Raw genomic sequence first — 19,694 nt, 5'->3', positions numbered from 1 at the left:
TTTTGTTTGTTTAGTTTTTTTTTTTTTTTTTTTTTTTTTTTTTTTTTTTTTTTTTTTCAGTAATTGGTTTGTGTTTTTCTTTCCTTTTAAATATTGATGTAAGCTGACATTTATATTGTTATACTGATACAACAAATTTTACAATATTTTCACAATTATTGATGTGTCAATTTCTTACAAGTTGAAATAAAATAATAAAATATGAGGCTGTAGCCAACTACAACTGAAAATAAATGTTTTAAAAAAATGTTACAACACTTATTGTTATCACAATATTTTCACAATTTTTGAAATCTCAGTTTCTTATATATCAAATAAAAAATGTTAAATCCACAACATTTTCACATTAATTTCACAACAAATCATAAGTAAGCTATTATTAATGGATAGCACTGGAGCTACATTGTTTTTGGTTTATTGGGTGAGCCAAAATTGGGTGAGTTACATTAAACTTCTTTTTTAATATAATCAAATTGAGAGAGTCAAAATTCACGATTTCACACACAAAATTTATATTAATTTTCTCATTACTGGGCAGCACGTGCCTTGCACGTGCGGCCAATGCTAGTCTTATATATAAAAAGCGGCTATGCCGCTACAGTGCTTCGATACTGTGCAAATAACGTATTGCACTGTGCGCGCACTGTAGCGGCAACAGTGCTTTTCGTGAGGCACTTTTTTTTTTTTTTTCCAACCCTTTTTAAGTTTTGCACGGTAGCTACAGTGCCAAGCGGCACTGTAGCTACAGTAGTTACATTTTTTAAAGTCTTCCGTTTGTATTTTTTTTTTTTTTTATATATTGTTATACTGGCCTAACAAATTTCACAATATTTTCATAATTATTGAGGTGTTAATTTCTTATAAGTCAAAATAAAATAATAAAATATGAAACTATGACTAACCACAACTGAAAATAAATATTTTGTGAAAATGTTGTGACACTTATTAGTACAGTATTTTTGCAATGTAGCTATAGTACCAAATCGCATGTAGCTACAGTGCCATTTTTTTTTTTTTAAGTAATCTATTTTTTTTCCTTTTAAATATTTATGTAAGCTGGTATATATATATTGTTATACTACACAACAAATTTTTTAATATTTTTATAATTATTGTCATGTTAATTTCTTACAAATATATAAAAACGGCTATGCCCGCTATAGTGCTTCGGCACTGTGCACCCAACGTATTTTGCTGTGCAGCAATGTATCTGCAACAATGCTTTCGTTTCGTGAGTCTTTTTTTTTTTTTTAACCCTTTTGTTTAAGTTTTGCACAGTAGCTACAGTGCCAAGCGGCACTGTAGCTACAGTAGTTACTTTTTTTTTTTAAGTCTTCTGTTTGTACTTTTTTTTTTTTTTTTTTATATATTGTTATACTGACACAACAAATTTCACAATATTTTCACAATTATTGAGGTGTTAATTTCTTATAAGTTAAAATAAAATAATAAAATATGAAACTGTGACCAACCACAACTGAAAATAAATGTTTAGTGAAAATATTATGACACTTATTAATACAGTATTTTTGCACGGTAGCTACAATACCAAGAGGCACTCTAGCTACCGTGCCTAATTTTTTTTTTTTAGTAATTTGTTTGTGTTTTTTTTTCCTTTTAAATATTTATGTAAGTTGATATATATATATATATATATTGTTATACTGACACAACAAATTTTACAATATTTTCATAATTATTGACGTGTCAATTTCTTATAAATTGAAATAAAATAATAAAATATGAGACTTTAACCAGTCACAACTAAAAATAAATGTTTATAATAAAAACGCGAATGTGCGCACAGTGTCTTGGCACTGTACATCCAGTGTTTTTGCACTGTGCAGCACTCTAGCTAGAACAATGCTTTGGTTTAGTTAGTCATTTTTTTTTTTTTTCAGTAATGGGTTTGTGTTTTTCTTTTTTTCTTTTAAATATTGATGTAAGCTGACATTTATACTGTTATACTGACACAACAAATTTTACAATATTTTCACAATTATTGATGTGTCAATTTCTTACAAGTCGAAATAAAATAATAAAATATGAGGCTGTAGCCAACTACAACTGAAAATAAATGTTACAACACTTATTGTTATCACAATATTTTCACAATTTTTGAAATCTCAGTTTCTTATATATCAAATAAAAAATGTTAAATCCACAATATTTTCACATTAATTTTACAACAACTCATAAGTAAGCTATTATTGATAGATAGCACTGGAGCTACAGTGCTTTTGGTTTATTGGGTGAGCTACATTAAACTTCTTTTTTAATATAATCAAATTGAGTGAGTCAAAATTCATGATTTTACACACAAAATCTATATTAATTTTCTCACTACTGGGACAGCACGTGCCTTGCACGTGTAGCCAATGCTAGTATATATATGTGTGCGCGTGTGTGTTCAATAAAAAAAATTAAAAAAAGAATGAATTAAATGCACTTAAAATTTAAAAGACTCAATTAAACAAAAATAAAATTAAAAATTTGAAATAAGTTTCGGTCAAAGAAAGTATAATTTGTATAATTTTTTTTTTATTTTTTATTTTAATAAATAGTTGAAGCCGGCCCAGGCCCAGGCCCAGGCCACTCGAGATGAGTGAGCACGACTTGTCAATTGTCTTTAGTCTTTAGGCGTAAACTGCTTTCTGAGTCTGACTTTGACGCAACGCACAGGCACGCACGCATAAGCATAAACACTCACACATGCTCGCTCTCTTCTCTCTTGTCTCTTCTCTCTTCACACAAATCCCATTTTCTACAGCGTTAAAAGTTTGAGCAAAGCAGCAGAAAGAAGAAAATGGAGTCGCAGCAGCAAGGTCCGGTGGTGAAGAAGAAGGAGACTCGTGGCCGGAAGCCGAAACCCAAGGAGGACAAGAAAGACGAATCTGCGAAGCCCAAGGAAGGCAAGAAGGCCCAGCAACAGCACCACCAGCAACAACAACAACAACAACAACAACAACAACAGCAACAGCAACAACAGCAACAATCCGCTGTAGACGACAAGTACACTCAGTGGAAAACCCTCGTCCCTGTTCTCTACGACTGGCTCGCCAACCACAACCTCGTTTGCCTTCTCTCTCTTGCCGGTATTTTCTATTTCTAGGGTTTTCATTTCCTTTTCCCTTTCACTCACTCATTTCTTAGGGTTTTGTTTCTGTTTACTTTTTATTTATTTGTTTATATTTTATTTTTAGGGCTTTATTGATTTATTTAAAGACTGACTGAACTCAATGATTTAAATATAGGTGGGGCCCTCAGCTGGAGCAAGCTACTTACAAGAATCGCCAGCGTCTCTATCTCTCTGAACAGGTATTTTCTGCTCGTTTTCAATTCAATCCAATTAATTGCTTTATTAGCTATAATTACTGTGTGATTGATATCTAATTTTAATTCGTTAGTTAATTTTTTTTAAAAAAAGTAAGGATAGAGATCTATTTAGCATAAGAAACTACTCTTTCTCTTTTATTTTACGTCACATTGCATTAAAATATTAATTTTTTATTTTATTTTCTTAATTGTTTCTCTTTTCAAATAAAGAAAGAATAAAAAAACTAAATACAAAATGAATAGTGTCGGTGTAAATTTACATGGTTATTTTAACAGCCTGACGTGGGTGAATTTAAGCTTGGTTGGCTAAAATGTGGTACATTTTTTATCATACAAGCCCTGATGCGGTGCTCTAATTGTTAAATTAAATATGTGGCCACTTAAGTATGTTTGATTGACTAAACAAGTTTATGAATTTGAAAATTTTCTCATTTTCTCAATTAGATAAATAGACTATTCTTCAATCATAATCCTATTTTAAATGGCAGTGCTAGGAAATTTCATGCATACTGTTTTTTTTTTTTCCTTCTCAATTTCAATTACCTGTTGTAAGACAAACAATCAATTTGGTTTTTAGATGATATGAATCTTAAAATGTATTCTTTGACAATAAACTGTCAAGGTAAGAGCTTTTTGGATAATTTGATAGTTACAATGAGAGAGGGGGAATTCGAGCCTTAGATGTCTCCGTTGGAAACACCAGGAGGTGCTAGTTGTGCTAAAAGAGCTTTTTATATACAAGTGTTTCTTGTGCGTGTGTGCTTATCATTGTAAATCTCTAACACTCATATGATCTATTGTTGAACTCTGTTCTGATATTAATGCTGCAATTTGTTATTAGCTTGTCTTGTATTAAACAAGTTTATGGGCTTTTTTTTCATATAGATCTTTTTCTTCTCTTTTTTGTCAGACTGATGGTAGTGTTCCAAATACTCTGGTCATTGCAAATTGTGAAGTGGTCAAACTAGGGTTGCAGCCGCAGAGCACATATCCCAGGTGACTCATTGTTATGTTACGTTTCTGCTTTATTATATATTTTCCTCCTTGTGCAATACTTTATTTTCAATGAGGTTATGTAATACAGCTAAATTCTGTTACCATCAATTTCTTTATTTTTCAGTTCAATGAAGAAGCACGTTCACCATTTGTAAAGAAGTTCAAGACCATCATTCATCCTGGAGAGGTATGAGCCGTGCATTCATTAATTGCACATATAAATTCACCAACCTGCACAAAAATAAAGAGGAATATCTATTTCTGGTCATACTTGTCTTGAACCTAATTTGAAAGCATGCCACTGTTATTTTTGTGCAAACCAGTGGAAAGTAGATATTTTATGAAGTTATGTTTGTAATTATTCCTATGGAAAGGCTATTTGCGTTGAGTCTTTATCCAATTTTATTCGTTTTTGGCTCTACTGTCATAGATGATGGAAGTGCCTGCATATTATTGAATCACTTGGTGCTCATTGCAGTAATTATTGAGTACCATTTTGCAGGTGAACAGAATCAGGGAACTGCCACAGAACTCTAAGATAGTGGCCACTCATACTGATAGTCCTGATGTATGTGCTGTACTAAACTACTAATTTTGTCATGTATATATATATTGGATTGAGGATATTATAGTTGTCTTTGATTTCTATGTTTCATTAATTTGAAATTTTTAATGTTTTTCATTGTTGGATTTTACTAAAACTCAGGTTCTCATTTGGGATGTTGAAGCTCAACCAAACCGTCATGCTGTCCTTGGAGCTACGAATTCTCGTCCAGATTTGGTACATATTTACTGTCAGAAAGTCTTTTTTCTCATTATAAAGTGCGTATTTTATTTTTTATTTTCTAATTTCTTCTTAAATTACCATTGATGGAAAATTCATCCATTATTGACTGAACAAAGGGCTTCACTTTGGATCTGTACTGTGATGTCACATTGCTTTGCTTTTGAAACCCTGCGATTAATCCCACTACAAAAAGCGAATTCGATGAGTGCATTTGGTTTAGGGGACACATGTGGAAATCAGCCCTTTGTTCAATCATTGGGTCTCATGATACTTGGATGGGTAACATTGGATTGGAGAAGTTCCCAGTCCTTGCTCCCGTGGGTTGTAAAAAGGCTATAAGAACTCAGAAGTTGAAACTAATCCTTAGGATTAGTTAAGTTAGGTAGTTGTTGGCTGATTTCCACCATAGACTCAAGTAAAATTGACCTCAGTATTTGTTTTCAGTGAAGTTGGCCAACCACTATAGGTCGATTCTTGAGTAGTACTTGATAACTTGAGGAATCCCTCTATTCTTTAGATGTTATCTTTTATGTATTTAGCCAATGGCCTTTGGGCTAAATGGCATCACCACCCTCATAAGAATGGGGTTGTGGGTGAGGTTACGGGTTCAAGCCTTGGGAATGTGTGACCTATGCTCCAGTAAATTCAGTTGTTTACATTCCTGTTAGTAAGAGATATTTTACAAAAAATAAAATTTGACAGTGGTGTGGGAAATTTAATCCAAAACAAAGAACTGTCTAGTCAGTATATTGTTTCTGAAGCTCTATGTGTATATGAGGGAATGGTAACCACAGTACACAAACAGCCCAAAGAAGTAACTAAGGCAATCCTTTGGGAAAAAAAAAAAACAGTAGCAACACAACTCTTTTGTTTATCTTCTGGATATTCTTGCATCACAACCTGTTTAGATAATATAATTAAATTGTGGGCCTTCTAGAATATATTTCTTGAGAATATTTTGATATTAGTTAAAAAAAAAAAAAAAAAAAGTCAGCCTGTAAATTCTCTATGGCCTGTATTTTTTTTTTTTTTTTTTTTTTCTGTTTATGATATGGACATTGAAATATTCTTCCTGCAGATTTTGACTGGACATCAAGATAATGCAGAATTTGCTCTTGCAATGTGCCCAACTGAACCCTATGTGCTATCTGGAGGTGGATTATTTATTTTTAATTATTTCTGCTATTTCAATTAGGTGTTGAAACTGTTGGGCAAATCTTTGTCTAGTTATTTCCACAACCATAGATGATATGAATTAACACCTTTTGATATCTAAGATAAAACATGGTTGTAATTTGAGTGAGCTAACTGTGCCTTATTCTCTGTTGGATATCATATGATGATTAAGTCATCTTTTACCTTTGTTGGCATTTTTTATAAGATCAATTGTGGTAAGCTTGTTGTGGAAGTGTAATTTTTGTGATATTTTATGTTCTATAATATGTAATGTAGCATTGTGGACCTGTGGCCCTTGATGAATCTTGTTGAATGTTGCATCCCTGTAATATTGTTTTTTGAGTCCAGCACAAATTGTCCTTTTCTTGTTATGTTTAATGGTTCAAGTGTAGTTACCTTGTGGAAGTCTAGTTTGTAACGTATTATTGTGGGCCTGTGGCCCCTGATGAATGCTATTGAATGTTGCATCCCTGTAAATTTTTTGGAGTTCCAGAATGAACTGTCCTTTTTCTTATTATGTTTAATAGAAATGAGTTCAAGCAGAGTTTTCTTGTTGTGGAAGTGTAAGTTTTGTGAAATTACATTTTATAATATGCAAGCATTATAGCCTGTGGCCCTTTGATAAATCCTGTTGAATGTCATATCCCTATAAATTATTTGGACTTCCAGCACAAGCTGTCCTTCCTATTCTTATTATGTTTAGAGGAAATGAGTTTTTTTTCTTTATCTGAAGAAAGAAAAGACTCATGAACATCTTCATCTGAAGAAAGATTATTGTTGCAGGGAAGGACAAGTCCGTGGTTTTGTGGAGTATTCAGGACCATATATCAACGTCTGCAGGGTCTGGTGGCTCAATTACTAAGCAAAACTCTAAACCTGGGGAAGGAAATGATAAAACTGCTGATGGCCCTTCCGTTGGACCACGGGGTGTCTACATTGGGCATGAGGATACAGTTGAAGATGTGGCATTCTGTCCATCGAGGTAACATTTGCAAGATCTTTGTAACATGCATATCCAGGAGTGCTTTGTTATTTCTCTCTCAGAATTTGCCATTTTAAGTTTCATGTTTCATGTTAAACATGTGATTTTATTCATGCTTTCTAATTATAAACCCAAGTTTTGACATTGTTATTGCTTGGATGTGCTTAAAACTATTCTCTACACACCGTATTTAAGGTGAGAATTGGTGTTCCCTGTATCAGAGGTGGAAGCTGAAATTCTTGCATATCATGGGAATTGATATGCTCATGTGATTGGAATTCTCAGGAATCTTGTCAAAAAATAAAATAAAATATTGTCAGTTTCTAAGAATCAACAATCCCCACCTTGAATTCCTAGGTTGCAACTTCTAGTGAAGTGCTTTTGGTTTATTCTTCATTTTAATCACAGCAAGATATTAGCTTTTGAGGTTTAAAATTTGTTCCTATTTCTGACACCTTTATATCTCTGCTGAAGTGCACAGGAGTTTTGTAGTGTAGGTGATGATTCTTGCCTCATATTATGGGATGCACGAGTTGGTTCTAGCCCAGCTGTTAAGGTTATGTGCCCCATGTTTTTTTTTTTTGGTCTCCTTCAATGATGGCTATTTTTTGTTTTTGATTTGGGGTTTTTGGTTATGCATTATCATCAATGCCTATTTTGAATCTCAGAGATTTCTGTAAGATAAATTCTTGGCTTCTGTTGAATTAAATTTGGCACCTTTTTTGGTTGTTTCTGGTGACAGGTTGAAAAGGCACATAATGCTGATCTTCACTGTGTTGATTGGAATCCCCATGATGATAACCTTATTCTAACTGGGTATGTTATAATCTCAGTTTCTTTCTATTTTGCCATTTCTCTGTATTTTGGGCATGTGATACTCTTCTGGGTTTGATAGTGCTTCCTTATGGTTTGCACTGGTAGGGAGTTAGTTCAATTCAGTAGATAAATTCAAATGTTGTACTTTTTGTCCAGGTCGGCAGATAACTCTGTTCGTATGTTTGATCGCCGAAATCTCTCTTCAAATGGAGTTGGGTCACCTATCTATAAATTTGAGGGTCACAGAGCTGCTGTTCTCTGTGTTCAGGTATTAATGAATCTTCTTGTTGTCTTTCTTAATTCTCATTTGTCTATTTTTTGGGAGGAGTATTTGTTTCCTGAAGTGCTAATCTGTATCTTTTGTTATTCTCCTATTCCAGTGGTCTCCAGACAAGTCATCTGTCTTTGGAAGTTCTGCAGAGGATGGTCTCTTGAACATCTGGGATCATGAGAAGGTAAAAACTTTGACCTGTACTTATCCAAGTTTCATTGCTATTACATGTGTCTTGGATAACATATGCCCTGTCTTTAAAGTCATATGCAGCATCTTTTCTGGTTGTGTGCCTGGTTGATCGTTTTGCTGCTTTTCATGTTGGGTGTGTATGCTAAAATGTATAATCTTTTCTCTCTCTTTGGCAATCTCTTATTTTATATTGCAGGTTGGTAAGAAGGTAGAGCGAGCAGCAAGAAGTCCAAGTTCTCCACCTGGCTTGTTTTTCCAGCATGCTGGGCACAGGTTTGAATATGCTTTTCTCACCCCATTGACTTACTCATGAAAGACTTTCCAGCTATACGAGGTCTTAGCTACAGGATTGTTTTTCTACTATCAGTTGTACCTTTGACCAAATCTTCTTCTGAACCAAGCTATCATGTATATTCTAATCAACTTGATATATTATTTATTTATTGTTTCCTTGACTTATTGACCTGAATCAAATGCCACTTACTGTTTTTATAGGCGTGGGTGTGGGTGTGGGCGACACCCACCCAATGGTTTGTGAACCCACGACCTCCCCCTTGAACTTATAAAGGGTGGATGTATCAGTTGAGCTAGAGCTCATTGGCAATTAAATGCTCCTTAGTGAACTTGTTGGTTGTTGTTTCATTTCTCTTCAACCTTATTATTTTTCTTTCTTCTTATCCTGTATTTTCTGTCATCTCATCTTCAATTTATGATTTGTATAAAAGAGATTGAAGCAAAAAGCTATTAACTAATGCTTTGGTTTACTAGAACATCGACATATTATATTGTTTTAGCTTGGTGGAAAAAAATCATTTTCCTAAGGATTCTTTTCAAATAGAGATAGTGAATGAAGTAACTAGGAGGGTGGTTCTAACCCCCCCTCTTCTATAGGGGTCATCTATAAAGCAGGTTTTATTTTGAATGCATTCAAACAGAAAAGCTGACATAGATGTTAATACACCATCCAAGAGGGGGTGGTTTGCAATTTTAAATTGTGAAAAGCTAATCTTGCTCTTCATTGAAAGTTTCATCATGGTAATTTTACTTTGCTAACTTGACTAGTGCTGATCAGAGGTATTGGTTGTTTTAAAATTATATTTTTCTGAATGAGATATGCTAAGATCTCCATGTAACATAAAAAACCTTTGCAAATTAGGAGACAATTTGATGTATGTTGTCTGTAACGGTTAATATATTCCAATTTCAAAAGTCCACCTTTGATTGCTTCTCTCTTAGGAAATTTCAATGCATGTTATGAGATGCCTAGCAATGTTGCACTTTTTACAAGTCTTGGCTAATATGGTTTGATCAGATAATTATGAATTTTTTTTGAGGTTTATAGCTAGAGTTATTCAAAGTGTTTGTTTATCTGATTTACTCATAAAGTCTTCACTTTTATGCAGGGACAAAGTTGTTGACTTCCATTGGAATGCATTTGATCCATGGACAATTGTTAGCGTGTCTGATGATTGTGATACCACTGGTGGAGGAGGGACATTGCAGGTATCAGGATGTTGATTTTCATTTAATTATTTCCTTGCATAAGCTTTTAAAATATGAATATGTAGGTGACCAGGAGGGAAATTAATTTAAGAATTCTTTGTCATTTAAACTTGCACACCGGGAAAGAAGGGCAACTTATGAGAGATGGAGTTAGCATCGATGCAAAGGGAGGAAATAAGCTTGGAAATATATCCCATAATTCGTTGCAATATCATTGTATAAAATTTTTTGCAGGATGGTTGCAAAGAGTTTTACAAGAAGAATAACGTTTAAATAGAGTTATAGTGATGAAAATTTTAAAACTTAGTATTTCATAAATGCTTGTCCTACCCAGTATATTCATTTGATTATTTGAATGTGGTGAGATGGAATAGCTTTACATAGTAACCTTTTCAATCCACTTTTATTCAAGAAAAAGGAAATACCTCTTTCCTTTCCAGTCCTATCTTTGATTTGTAATTAAGTTTATAGAAAAGTTCTCCTTGAGTTGTTTCAGGGGACTTCAATTGATATGCAAAATAAATTAATTTGTGCAGATATGGCGGATGAGCGATCTGATCTACAGGCCTGAAGAGGAGGTTCTAGCAGAGCTTGAGAAATTCAAGTCACATGTGGTTTCTTGTGCTTCAAAGGCTTGAGAGTCCTGAAAAAGTTGAACACCTGTAAAATAACAGGAAGCAAATCTTTGTAGGAGCTTACTATATGGATTTAGAGACTTTTGTATCTAGGCGGGGAAATTGCTAGCAATGTTTTTGTAGTAATGCTTCTGCAGACATTCAAGGTGACAACGATAGGGGTGTAGGAAATTTCTTGAGTCTCCAGAGATTCAGGCCAGGAGATGGCTGTTTACATTGGGCCTTTCCGGGTCATGTTCAATTTAGTAAAACTATTACCTCCATTTAATCTTTTGACCAAATTTTAGTAAAACTAATACTGTTGAGTACTCTCTGAGAAAAAAAAGAAAATGTGATGCTTTTTAACCCAAGGCAGCAGGGGGCCGTTAAGAAGGGCTGTGTGCACATAGGCTGCGTCTCTCACCGCTTGGAGAAGTGCCAGTTGTGGCACTGCAGCCCAATAGCAAGCCTTCTGGTTTGTCATCAAAATATTTCCCTTCTGTAGGTAAGTGTTTATGGAATTGGCGTGTTTCCATTTTCCTATTCATAAGCACTAGTTCTGAAGTTTTACTAATTTCAGTACCTCTAGTAAGAAAAGGATTAGGATATATTGACGTCAAAACTTCAATAACAAAAGTACACATGATTTCAATCAGGGTTTTACAAATCTGTAAAGAGGATTCATGTGGCAACTAGTGTGATTATCAGCTGGTAGAATTTGTCTTGCATGCGAAGTGGAATTCCTTCTGTTTAGTTAAAGTAAATAGGCGGAGTTATATGAGAAGGTATAGTGTTTTGTTTGTAGCTACTTGTACTATGCAAAATTGTCAAAATTGAGATTTTCCGTAGGATCATGGAAGGTAGGTGGGATTGTGGATCGTAGGATCGGATCGAATTGTGGATTGTAAGATCCTATAGTATTTGAGAAAAAAGCAAAAAAATACACATTGGTATGTTAAATAATCACATAAATTATACATTCACTGATATAAATACTAAATATCACTACATCCATTTGTAAGCATTATTTAAAGAGGCCAAAAACTTCAAAACGTGACACTTTATTAGGATATTTTTTATTTGGGTTCAACTGACACTCGACATTAGAGTTGAAAAATTTGGTCTATTGGAATTTTATTTTTCATTTGGATCCAATTGAGCATTCTATCAAGTTAAAGAAGATTATAAGAAACTAAGGTCGTTTGAGATCTTCAGAATCGTACGATCTTACCGATCTTGAACAATCGCAAAGATCTATGAAAGATCCAGATCGTTTTGGACAAGTGGGATTGTAAAATCGAAAGATCGTAGAATTCAGATCGGGATTTTGACAACCATGATACTAAGTAAATATCTTTGTTTTGTTTTGTGGTTGTAGAATTGTACAACGAAGATGTTATATATGTTACTAAAGATTACAATCGTTAAGTTCTCAGCTATTGGGTTTGGTAACCTCCTTCTAACCTTATGGGATGAATTTTTCGGTTTATGGATTAAAGATCCTCATACGAAATCACATAAAAGGCAACTAGGGTTTACAGGGAGAGAAAGGATGTCACTTTGATGGCTCTTTCATCCTTTGTAACGAACCTTCTTTTTTGTTGTTAGCCAAAATGTTAGCAGAGGTCAGGGGCATTGTATTGCCCAAATTAATGTGTACTTGATTTTGCCCTAATTTAATGCACCCTTTAATCAAAGCAAAGACAAATATATATATATATATATATATATATATTTGTATGTATATATTAATTCAATAATTTGGGGATGAGAGAATTTGAACTTTGAACGTCGTAGTCTTAGTTGAGATACAAAGCTTTCAGTAAAAATTTATAAATAGAAAAAACTATACTTTTTTTTTTAATATAGGGAAAAAAAGAGATAATTTAGATCTAACAATTTAGACTTTATATTATTTTGAATTATAACAGTATAAATTATTATATATAATATGAATATAATACCATAAAATAATTAAGATAAGATGAAGAAGATTAACACAAAGAAGCATAAGATGCAAACATTTCAAACTTAGCTCAACTGGTAAAGTTTTTGATGATTGAATAAGAGATTTAGGGTTAAATTTCTGCTTACACTAAAAACTGACTGGTATCTTGATCTAATGTTAAAGAGCTATCATTAAAAGCGAACACCATAAGTTGAAATTCTCTCTCTCTCTCAAAAAAAAAAAAAAAACTTAAAATAAATCCATTAATTCACATTATATAAATTGCTACGAAGTCCAAAGTGAAGATATACCCACATTAAAATTTAATTTAGACACTCCTTTACGCATACAAAAATAAAAGTTCCTGCCCATCAATCTCATCATGAGAGAGAGAGAGAGAGAGAGAGAGAGAGAGAGAGAGAGGGGGGGGGGGGGGGAGTAATTTCATTCATCCTCGCTTACCATGGGCTTTAGAGTCAGCGCTGCAAATTATTGATAAAGATAAATTATTATCAAATTTATTGAAAGTAAGACTTCATATTAATTGAACAAAAAGTAAAGAAAATTTTATTATTATTATTATTATTATTTTTAGAAACAAAGTAAAGAGATCAATATATTAGAACATGTATATTTGTGCACAAAATTCATAGTTTGTAATATATATATATATATATGAGATGTTAACGAATATCTTTAGGAAAATTATTAATAAACTATTTTAGGAAAATTTTGACATAACTTTTATAGAAAATATAAAAAACCGTAAAAAAAAAAATTTTTTTTTTTCTTTTACCATAACAAGTTCCTAAAAATATATCTTGAATGAATGCCCAATGCCTTTAGGGCATTTGTTAACTTTTTCCTATATAAGTATAGATTTTATGTAATAGAGTATGAGGTTCTGTCATGTAACACATTCTTTTAGATTCTCTTTATTTAGGCTTCCACCTTAACAAAGATTTCATTTATATCAAAACATTAATTTATTGAATTATCTAATAGAGTAAATGCTTATATTACTTATTTATAATTGTGCATTAATTATTTATATTAAAGGAATTTACATAATTACTTTTATAAATTAAGAAACTATTTTTACTTGTGAATTTGCTAAAATTGATATGAAGAAGAAGATATGACATTCTTACTCATATGTAGTTGCTTTGAGTTACAATAATTGACATAAAAACCATCAAAATTTAAATATTTGTGAATTTACTAAGATTAATCTTAACCATTTAGATTTCTTAACTCCTTTCAATGACATATAATAACCAACATTGTAGTATTTATTCTAGGAAATTTAAAAGATTACTAATATGATAAATATATTTATTTATTAATTAATTGTTTAAGTATAATGAAATTTTGATGTCATTTTTCTAAGATTTATATGAGAAATAATTGATTTAAAATATGATATTCTTACTCAAATTTATTTGCTTTTGCAATAATTGAAACAAAGTCCCAAAAAAATGAAAAAAAAAAAATTTAATAACACACAATCAAGAATGTAAAATAATTAAAGGATATTTGCATTTTTATATTATCAAAAAGATATTTTCATTCTTGAGTCGGTATTAAACATGTTTATCTATATCATGCAATTTTAAAATTTGTAAACACATATAGTATGATCAAATCATTACACATTCTTATTGTTTTTGTATTTTATCTATAAAAAAGAACAGTAAATATTAAAATTTTTTTACAGTAAAAATTACAATTTTTTTACAGTAAAAATTACAATTTTTTTACAAGTAAAATTATTAAAAAAATTTTTTGGTATATCAATTGTTGTGGGTAAGGTGATTTGAATTCTAAATGTTTTCATTGAAAACACTGGGAGGAGCCAACTAGTTAGACTACAAGACTTGACGAAAAATATTAAAATATTGGAAGAGATTAATAACAAGTTAGTGATGTTTGTGTTAGTGGCACAAAAAGTCTTTCGTATATTAGAAAACATAATTTTATTATTTTTAAGAACTTTCGTTTACTCTCTTTCTAATGACATGCAATATAATTAATTGATTTCTTAACTATTATAACATATAATAATTATTATACATGATCCATAAGAAAATATCTTATAAGAGTAATGTTAGTGAATATTTTGATCGAAAAATTGTGCTATAAGTTATATGCAGTGGCAGAACTGGGATTTGATGTCAGGAAAGACAAAATTTATAAGCACATACACTAGAGTAGTTGAGATCAATATAAATAATAAATAATCATTTATGTGAATAATATATATATATATATATATTATTTATTTATTTATTGGACAAAGTTTTCCTACAAACAACAAAAGGAAAATATCATATGCAATACACATGACTTATATAAAAATAATTATATACAATCACTTAAGTGTAGTTTAGTAAGTGATCACATGTCATTTTTCGATTGTTAGTTGTAGCTTACAACCAAATTTATAGCCAAATTTTATCCTTATTTCCTTATATTTATTTGTTAGAGATATGTTACACATAAATAAGCCATTTTGATATACAACGAAGATTTTACTTACATTCACGTGAAAATAATTTTTATAGGTAGATTAACCTCAAGTACAGCTTATATGAATTCTGATATCTATGTTAATATAGGCTCATAAAATATTCAAGTTGTAACTTTCTCAAAACAATATTGTGAACATATGTAAGCTTAAAATTTTGGAGTTAACATGTAAACAATATTAAACTTTGTGGTTTATTAAGTAATCATTCTTATATTTTATTATTGTCACACAAATTTACATGAAGAAGAATAAATTATTGTGCAGGTATATATATATGTATGTATGTATATAATTTTTTTTTTTTTTTTTTTTTTTGCTTTTCAATAAAAATTCTTGTTTCGTTAATATTTTATTTCTTTTCAACAATTTTTTTCCTTTTCTAGGTTTGAATCTTTAGTGAGTGATAAAATAATGAATATTTTATTTTGTTCTTTTTCAGATTAAGATTGACATATAACACAAAGAAGAGTCTATTAGTTGTGATGATTATAAAAAATAGTTAATTAGTTATAAAAAATAGTTATCTAATGTCACAAAGGGATAATAACATAGCAATAATTCATTGATAACGAAAATAACATTATGATTATGATTGTACCTAGATTCTCCAGGTCCATTAAAATTTGTAATAAAGTTTTCGTGCTGATAAGCTTCCAATATTTGATCTATAGGCTGGATGTCAAACGGTTTCACATCTGTACCTTCTTCCAACGTTGACGGATAATTATATCCATCATCAGAGTTTTTCTTGTCACCTATATATTCACTAGGCTAGAATTGTACAAAATTAAATGTCAATTGCTTAGTAAGTCATAAATATCAAATAATAGATTTGCCTAACCATAAACATATATTCTTTAATAATGATAAAAAATCTAAAATCATAATCTTACTAGGTTGGGCAGGATTGGTGACAAAAGCTTAAACCCATCTATTTGATCATGTTGCACAGGAGCTGGAGCCAATGGTGGCTTTGATGCAAATGAAGAAGTATTTGCTAAGTTTTCTAATTTCTGATTTTGTTGCTTGAGCTTCTCTCTCCCCCGATAAATGGCAAGGTGTTGATTCACAATATTTAGTTGTTTTTCATAAAACTCAACTTGGGACTTAAGGTTATTGATAATACCTAAACAACCATTCACTGTATCATTTCTCCTTGCATTACCCTCCATTAGGATTGATTCAGCAGTGGCTTGTCTTTGGCTCGGCTCAACTGCGTTCATGATCTTTAGTATGTTGCTCACACCAAAGAGCCTGTGGGCATTTTGAAATTCATGATACCTACTAGCTGGAAAGTATGGAGCTAATTCACAGTTTTGGTCACATTTCTTCCTTTGGTGTTTACATGAGGAGCAAGCAGAAGGATTTCCACCTTCCCTATTCATTGTGTTCTAAAAATACTTACTAGATAAACTAGTAGAAGAGAAAATGTGAGTAGGCGTTTTTCTTTTCAACCAAACAGCAGCATATGAGTGAGGGTTAAGAGCTTGTGAATATCATAAAATGGGACTAAACACAAAGAATCATATATATTTAGAATTTGAGTTAAATGGGTAAGATTGCATTAGATTTTATAGAATATTTTGGTATCTTGATATAAATGGGTTAGATATTGCACAACTCAACCTCAACAAAAATTGAAAGTTTTTTTTTTTTGGTTTGTTTTTACTCTCAGATAAAGTTTTACTATAACCTTATTTAAGTGCATATGTGTGTAAAACTTCTTCTTAGAGACTTGAACCTCGACTCTTGCCTTCCACACCTCACAAGCACTTATACTTATAGAGAGACTATCACGTCAAGGATGTACGGTGGTTTGGAGTTTTAAGAAGCCAATTGTCATATTAAACAGTTACAATTTGTATTCAATACCATATAATAAAAACTTTCCATTTTTGTACAAAAGTATTTCTAGGAAACATGAGATAGGATTATTTTAGAAGGAGCCTTTTGTATTATAAATGTGGTTTCTTATGGGATTATCTTTCTAGAATACAAATTTCCACAAGTATGGAATTAAAAAAAAAAAAAAAAAAATCTGTAACAAGAATTTGAGACTACTTTCATAAAAAAGAAGTCCTAGCAAGTTGACATTATAAGTAATTGCCCTTCATAGTGATTGATGATCATCCTACACTTGTAAAAGAATTCTTAATTATTAGGAGAAATTACACTTTACCACCTTAAACTACACCTTATATTATACTTTGTACCCTAAACTTTTCAAATGCATATTTCACACTCCAAATTATGAACTTTGTTACATTTTGCACCCTCGACATTAAGTTTGTTGTTAACTTGGACGTAAATTCAAAACTTAGGTTGCAAAAAGTAATCAGGAGTATAGTTTAGGGTGGTAAAATGTAATTTCTCTTTTGTTTTTAAGGAATTGAGAAGAAGAACAATTATGTTTTTATTTTTATTTTTTATTACGCAGTATCACACTTTTTTATTCAAGTTTAATAACAAACTTGATGTCAGCTTGCAAAATGTAATAAAGAATATAGTTTATGGTGTAAAATATGCATTCGAAAAGTTTAAATGCAAAGTGTAATCAAGGTATAGTTTAGGGTGTTAAAACGTAATTTTCCCTAATTATCGAAGAACACAACTAAATCATTTACATGGTTTATTAGTGTTTAATCGGAGGAAGATGTTCTATTAAGTAATTACTACTAATAATAAATTAATTAGATTAATTACAAAAAAAATATTTATGTCATAATGTAACTATATCCTGACTTTTAAGCAATAAATGAAAATAAATTATTGCTATTACTATTACATTCTTTATGAGTGTTGGTTTCATTGGTAAGGTCTTTAGACATTAAATAAGAAACTCATGATCTATTAAAGGATCTCCATTTGAATAAAGTTAAAAAAAAAAAAAAAAAAAAAAAAAAAAAAAAAAAAAAAAAAAAAAAAATCTTTGTTACATTTTGCACCCTCGACATTAAGTTTGTTGTTAACTTGGACGTAAATTCAAAACTTAGGTTGCAAAAAGTAATCAGGAGTATAGTTTAGGGTGGTAAAATGTAATTTCTCTTTTGTTTTTAAGGAATTGAGAAGAAGAGCAATTATGTTTTTATTTTTATTTTTTATTATGCAGTATCACACTTTTTTATTGAAGTTTAATAACAAACTTGATATCAGCTTGCAAAATGTAATAAAGAATATAGTTTATGGTGTAAAATGTGCATTCGAAAAGTTTAAATGCAAAGTGTAATCAAGGTATAGTTTAGGGTGTTAAAACGTATTTTTCCCTAATTATCGAAGAATACAACTAAATCATTTACATGGTTTATTAGTGTTTAATCGGAGGAAGATGTTCTATTAAGTAATTACTACTAATAATAAATTAATTAGATTAATTACAAAAAAAAAATGTTTATGTCATAATGTAACTATATCCTGACTTTTAAGCAATAAATGAAAATAAATTATTGCTATTACTATTACATTCTTTATGAGTGTTGGTTTAATTGGTAAGGTCTTTAGACATTAAGAAACTCATGATCTATTAAAGGATCTCCATTTGAATAAAGTTAAAAAAAAAAAAAAGAAAAAAAAAAGAAAAAAGACAAGAAAAGAAGCTAAGGCCTTGTTTGGATTTTGCAAAATTGAGTTTTGTTAACTCATAAACCAAAATCCGTGGGGCCCACATAAGGAAACATTGTTTGGATGATTTTTTGTTTGTTCACTCAGTTAACAAAACTGAGTTTTTTGAGTTTTGGGTTACCAATTTCGGAAACAGCCCAAGCTTGTTTTCAAGTTATGGATTTGTTAACTCAGTGGCAATTTTCGTAATTTTTCTTTCCAAATGGGTCCCACAGCAGTGTGTAGTTACATCACTGTAGGCCCACAGAAGCTCCAACAGATACCAAGCTCACTTCTTCATCTCACTTTCCCTTTTCCTTCTCCCAAGCCCACAACACACTTCAACAACTAAAGTAGAGCTCCATTTCCTCCGATCAACATCTTTAGCTTGAGATATACACATAGCTCCGTTCACCGATTCTGGTTTTCGGTGAGACGACATCTACGACATCAAAAAAAAAAAAAAAAAAAAAAAAAGACATACCCAGGTGCGAACAAAGCTAAAAAAAAAAAAAAAAAAAAAAAAAAAAAAAAAAAAAAAGAAAAAAAAAAGAAAAGAAGCTAAGGCCTTGTTTGGATTTTGCAAAATTGAGTTTTGTTAACTCATAAACCAAAATCCGTGGGGCCCACATAAGGAAACATTGTTTGGATGATTTTTTGTTTGTTCACTCAGTTAATAAAACTGAGTTTTTTAAGTTTTGGGTTACCAATTTCGGAAACAGCCCAAGCTTGTTTTCAAGTTATGGATTTGTTAACTCAGTGTCAATTTTCGTAATTTTTCTTTCCAAATGGGTCCCACAACAGTGTGTAGTTACATCACTGTAGGCCCACAGAAGCTCCAACAGATACCAAGCTCACTTCTTCATCTCACTTTCCCTTTCCCTTTTCCTTCTCCCAAACCCACAACACACTTCAACAACTAAAGTAGAGCTCCATTTCCTCCGAT

The 19,694-nt window shown here is 31.4% G+C and overlaps 2 protein-coding genes across 2 annotated transcripts; one reads left to right on the top strand and one right to left on the bottom strand.

Annotated features, from left to right (window-relative positions):
- The first annotated feature begins 2,629 nt into the window (after nt 1-2,629).
- Nucleotides 2,630-10,962, top strand: LOC112023215 (WD-40 repeat-containing protein MSI4). Its single transcript, XM_024055832.2, is given in 17 exon segments — nt 2,630-3,074; nt 3,077-3,095; nt 3,255-3,318; nt 4,247-4,298; nt 4,301-4,332; nt 4,457-4,519; nt 4,835-4,900; nt 5,039-5,113; nt 6,198-6,273; nt 7,079-7,277; nt 7,752-7,833; nt 8,020-8,093; nt 8,250-8,361; nt 8,474-8,548; nt 8,753-8,829; nt 9,960-10,059; nt 10,596-10,962. Coding segments are annotated over 17 exon segments (1,536 nt in total). The 5' UTR covers nt 2,630-2,806; the 3' UTR covers nt 10,698-10,962.
- Nucleotides 10,963-16,032: 5,070 nt separating this feature from the next.
- Nucleotides 16,033-16,536, bottom strand: LOC112023221 (LOB domain-containing protein 22). The gene has a single exon (XM_024055837.1). The coding sequence runs from the start codon at nt 16,534-16,536 to the stop codon at nt 16,033-16,035; it is 504 nt and encodes a 167-aa protein (XP_023911605.1).
- Between the last annotated feature and the right edge of the window lie 3,158 nt (nt 16,537-19,694).

Source organism: Quercus suber, unplaced genomic scaffold, assembly GCF_002906115.3.
Source record: "Quercus suber isolate HL8 unplaced genomic scaffold, Cork oak 2.0 scaffold_199, whole genome shotgun sequence".
Classification (NCBI taxonomy): domain Eukaryota; kingdom Viridiplantae; phylum Streptophyta; class Magnoliopsida; order Fagales; family Fagaceae; genus Quercus; species Quercus suber.
Note: the sequence above shows the minus strand (reverse complement) of the source record. Positions and strands in the feature narration are given on the sequence as shown.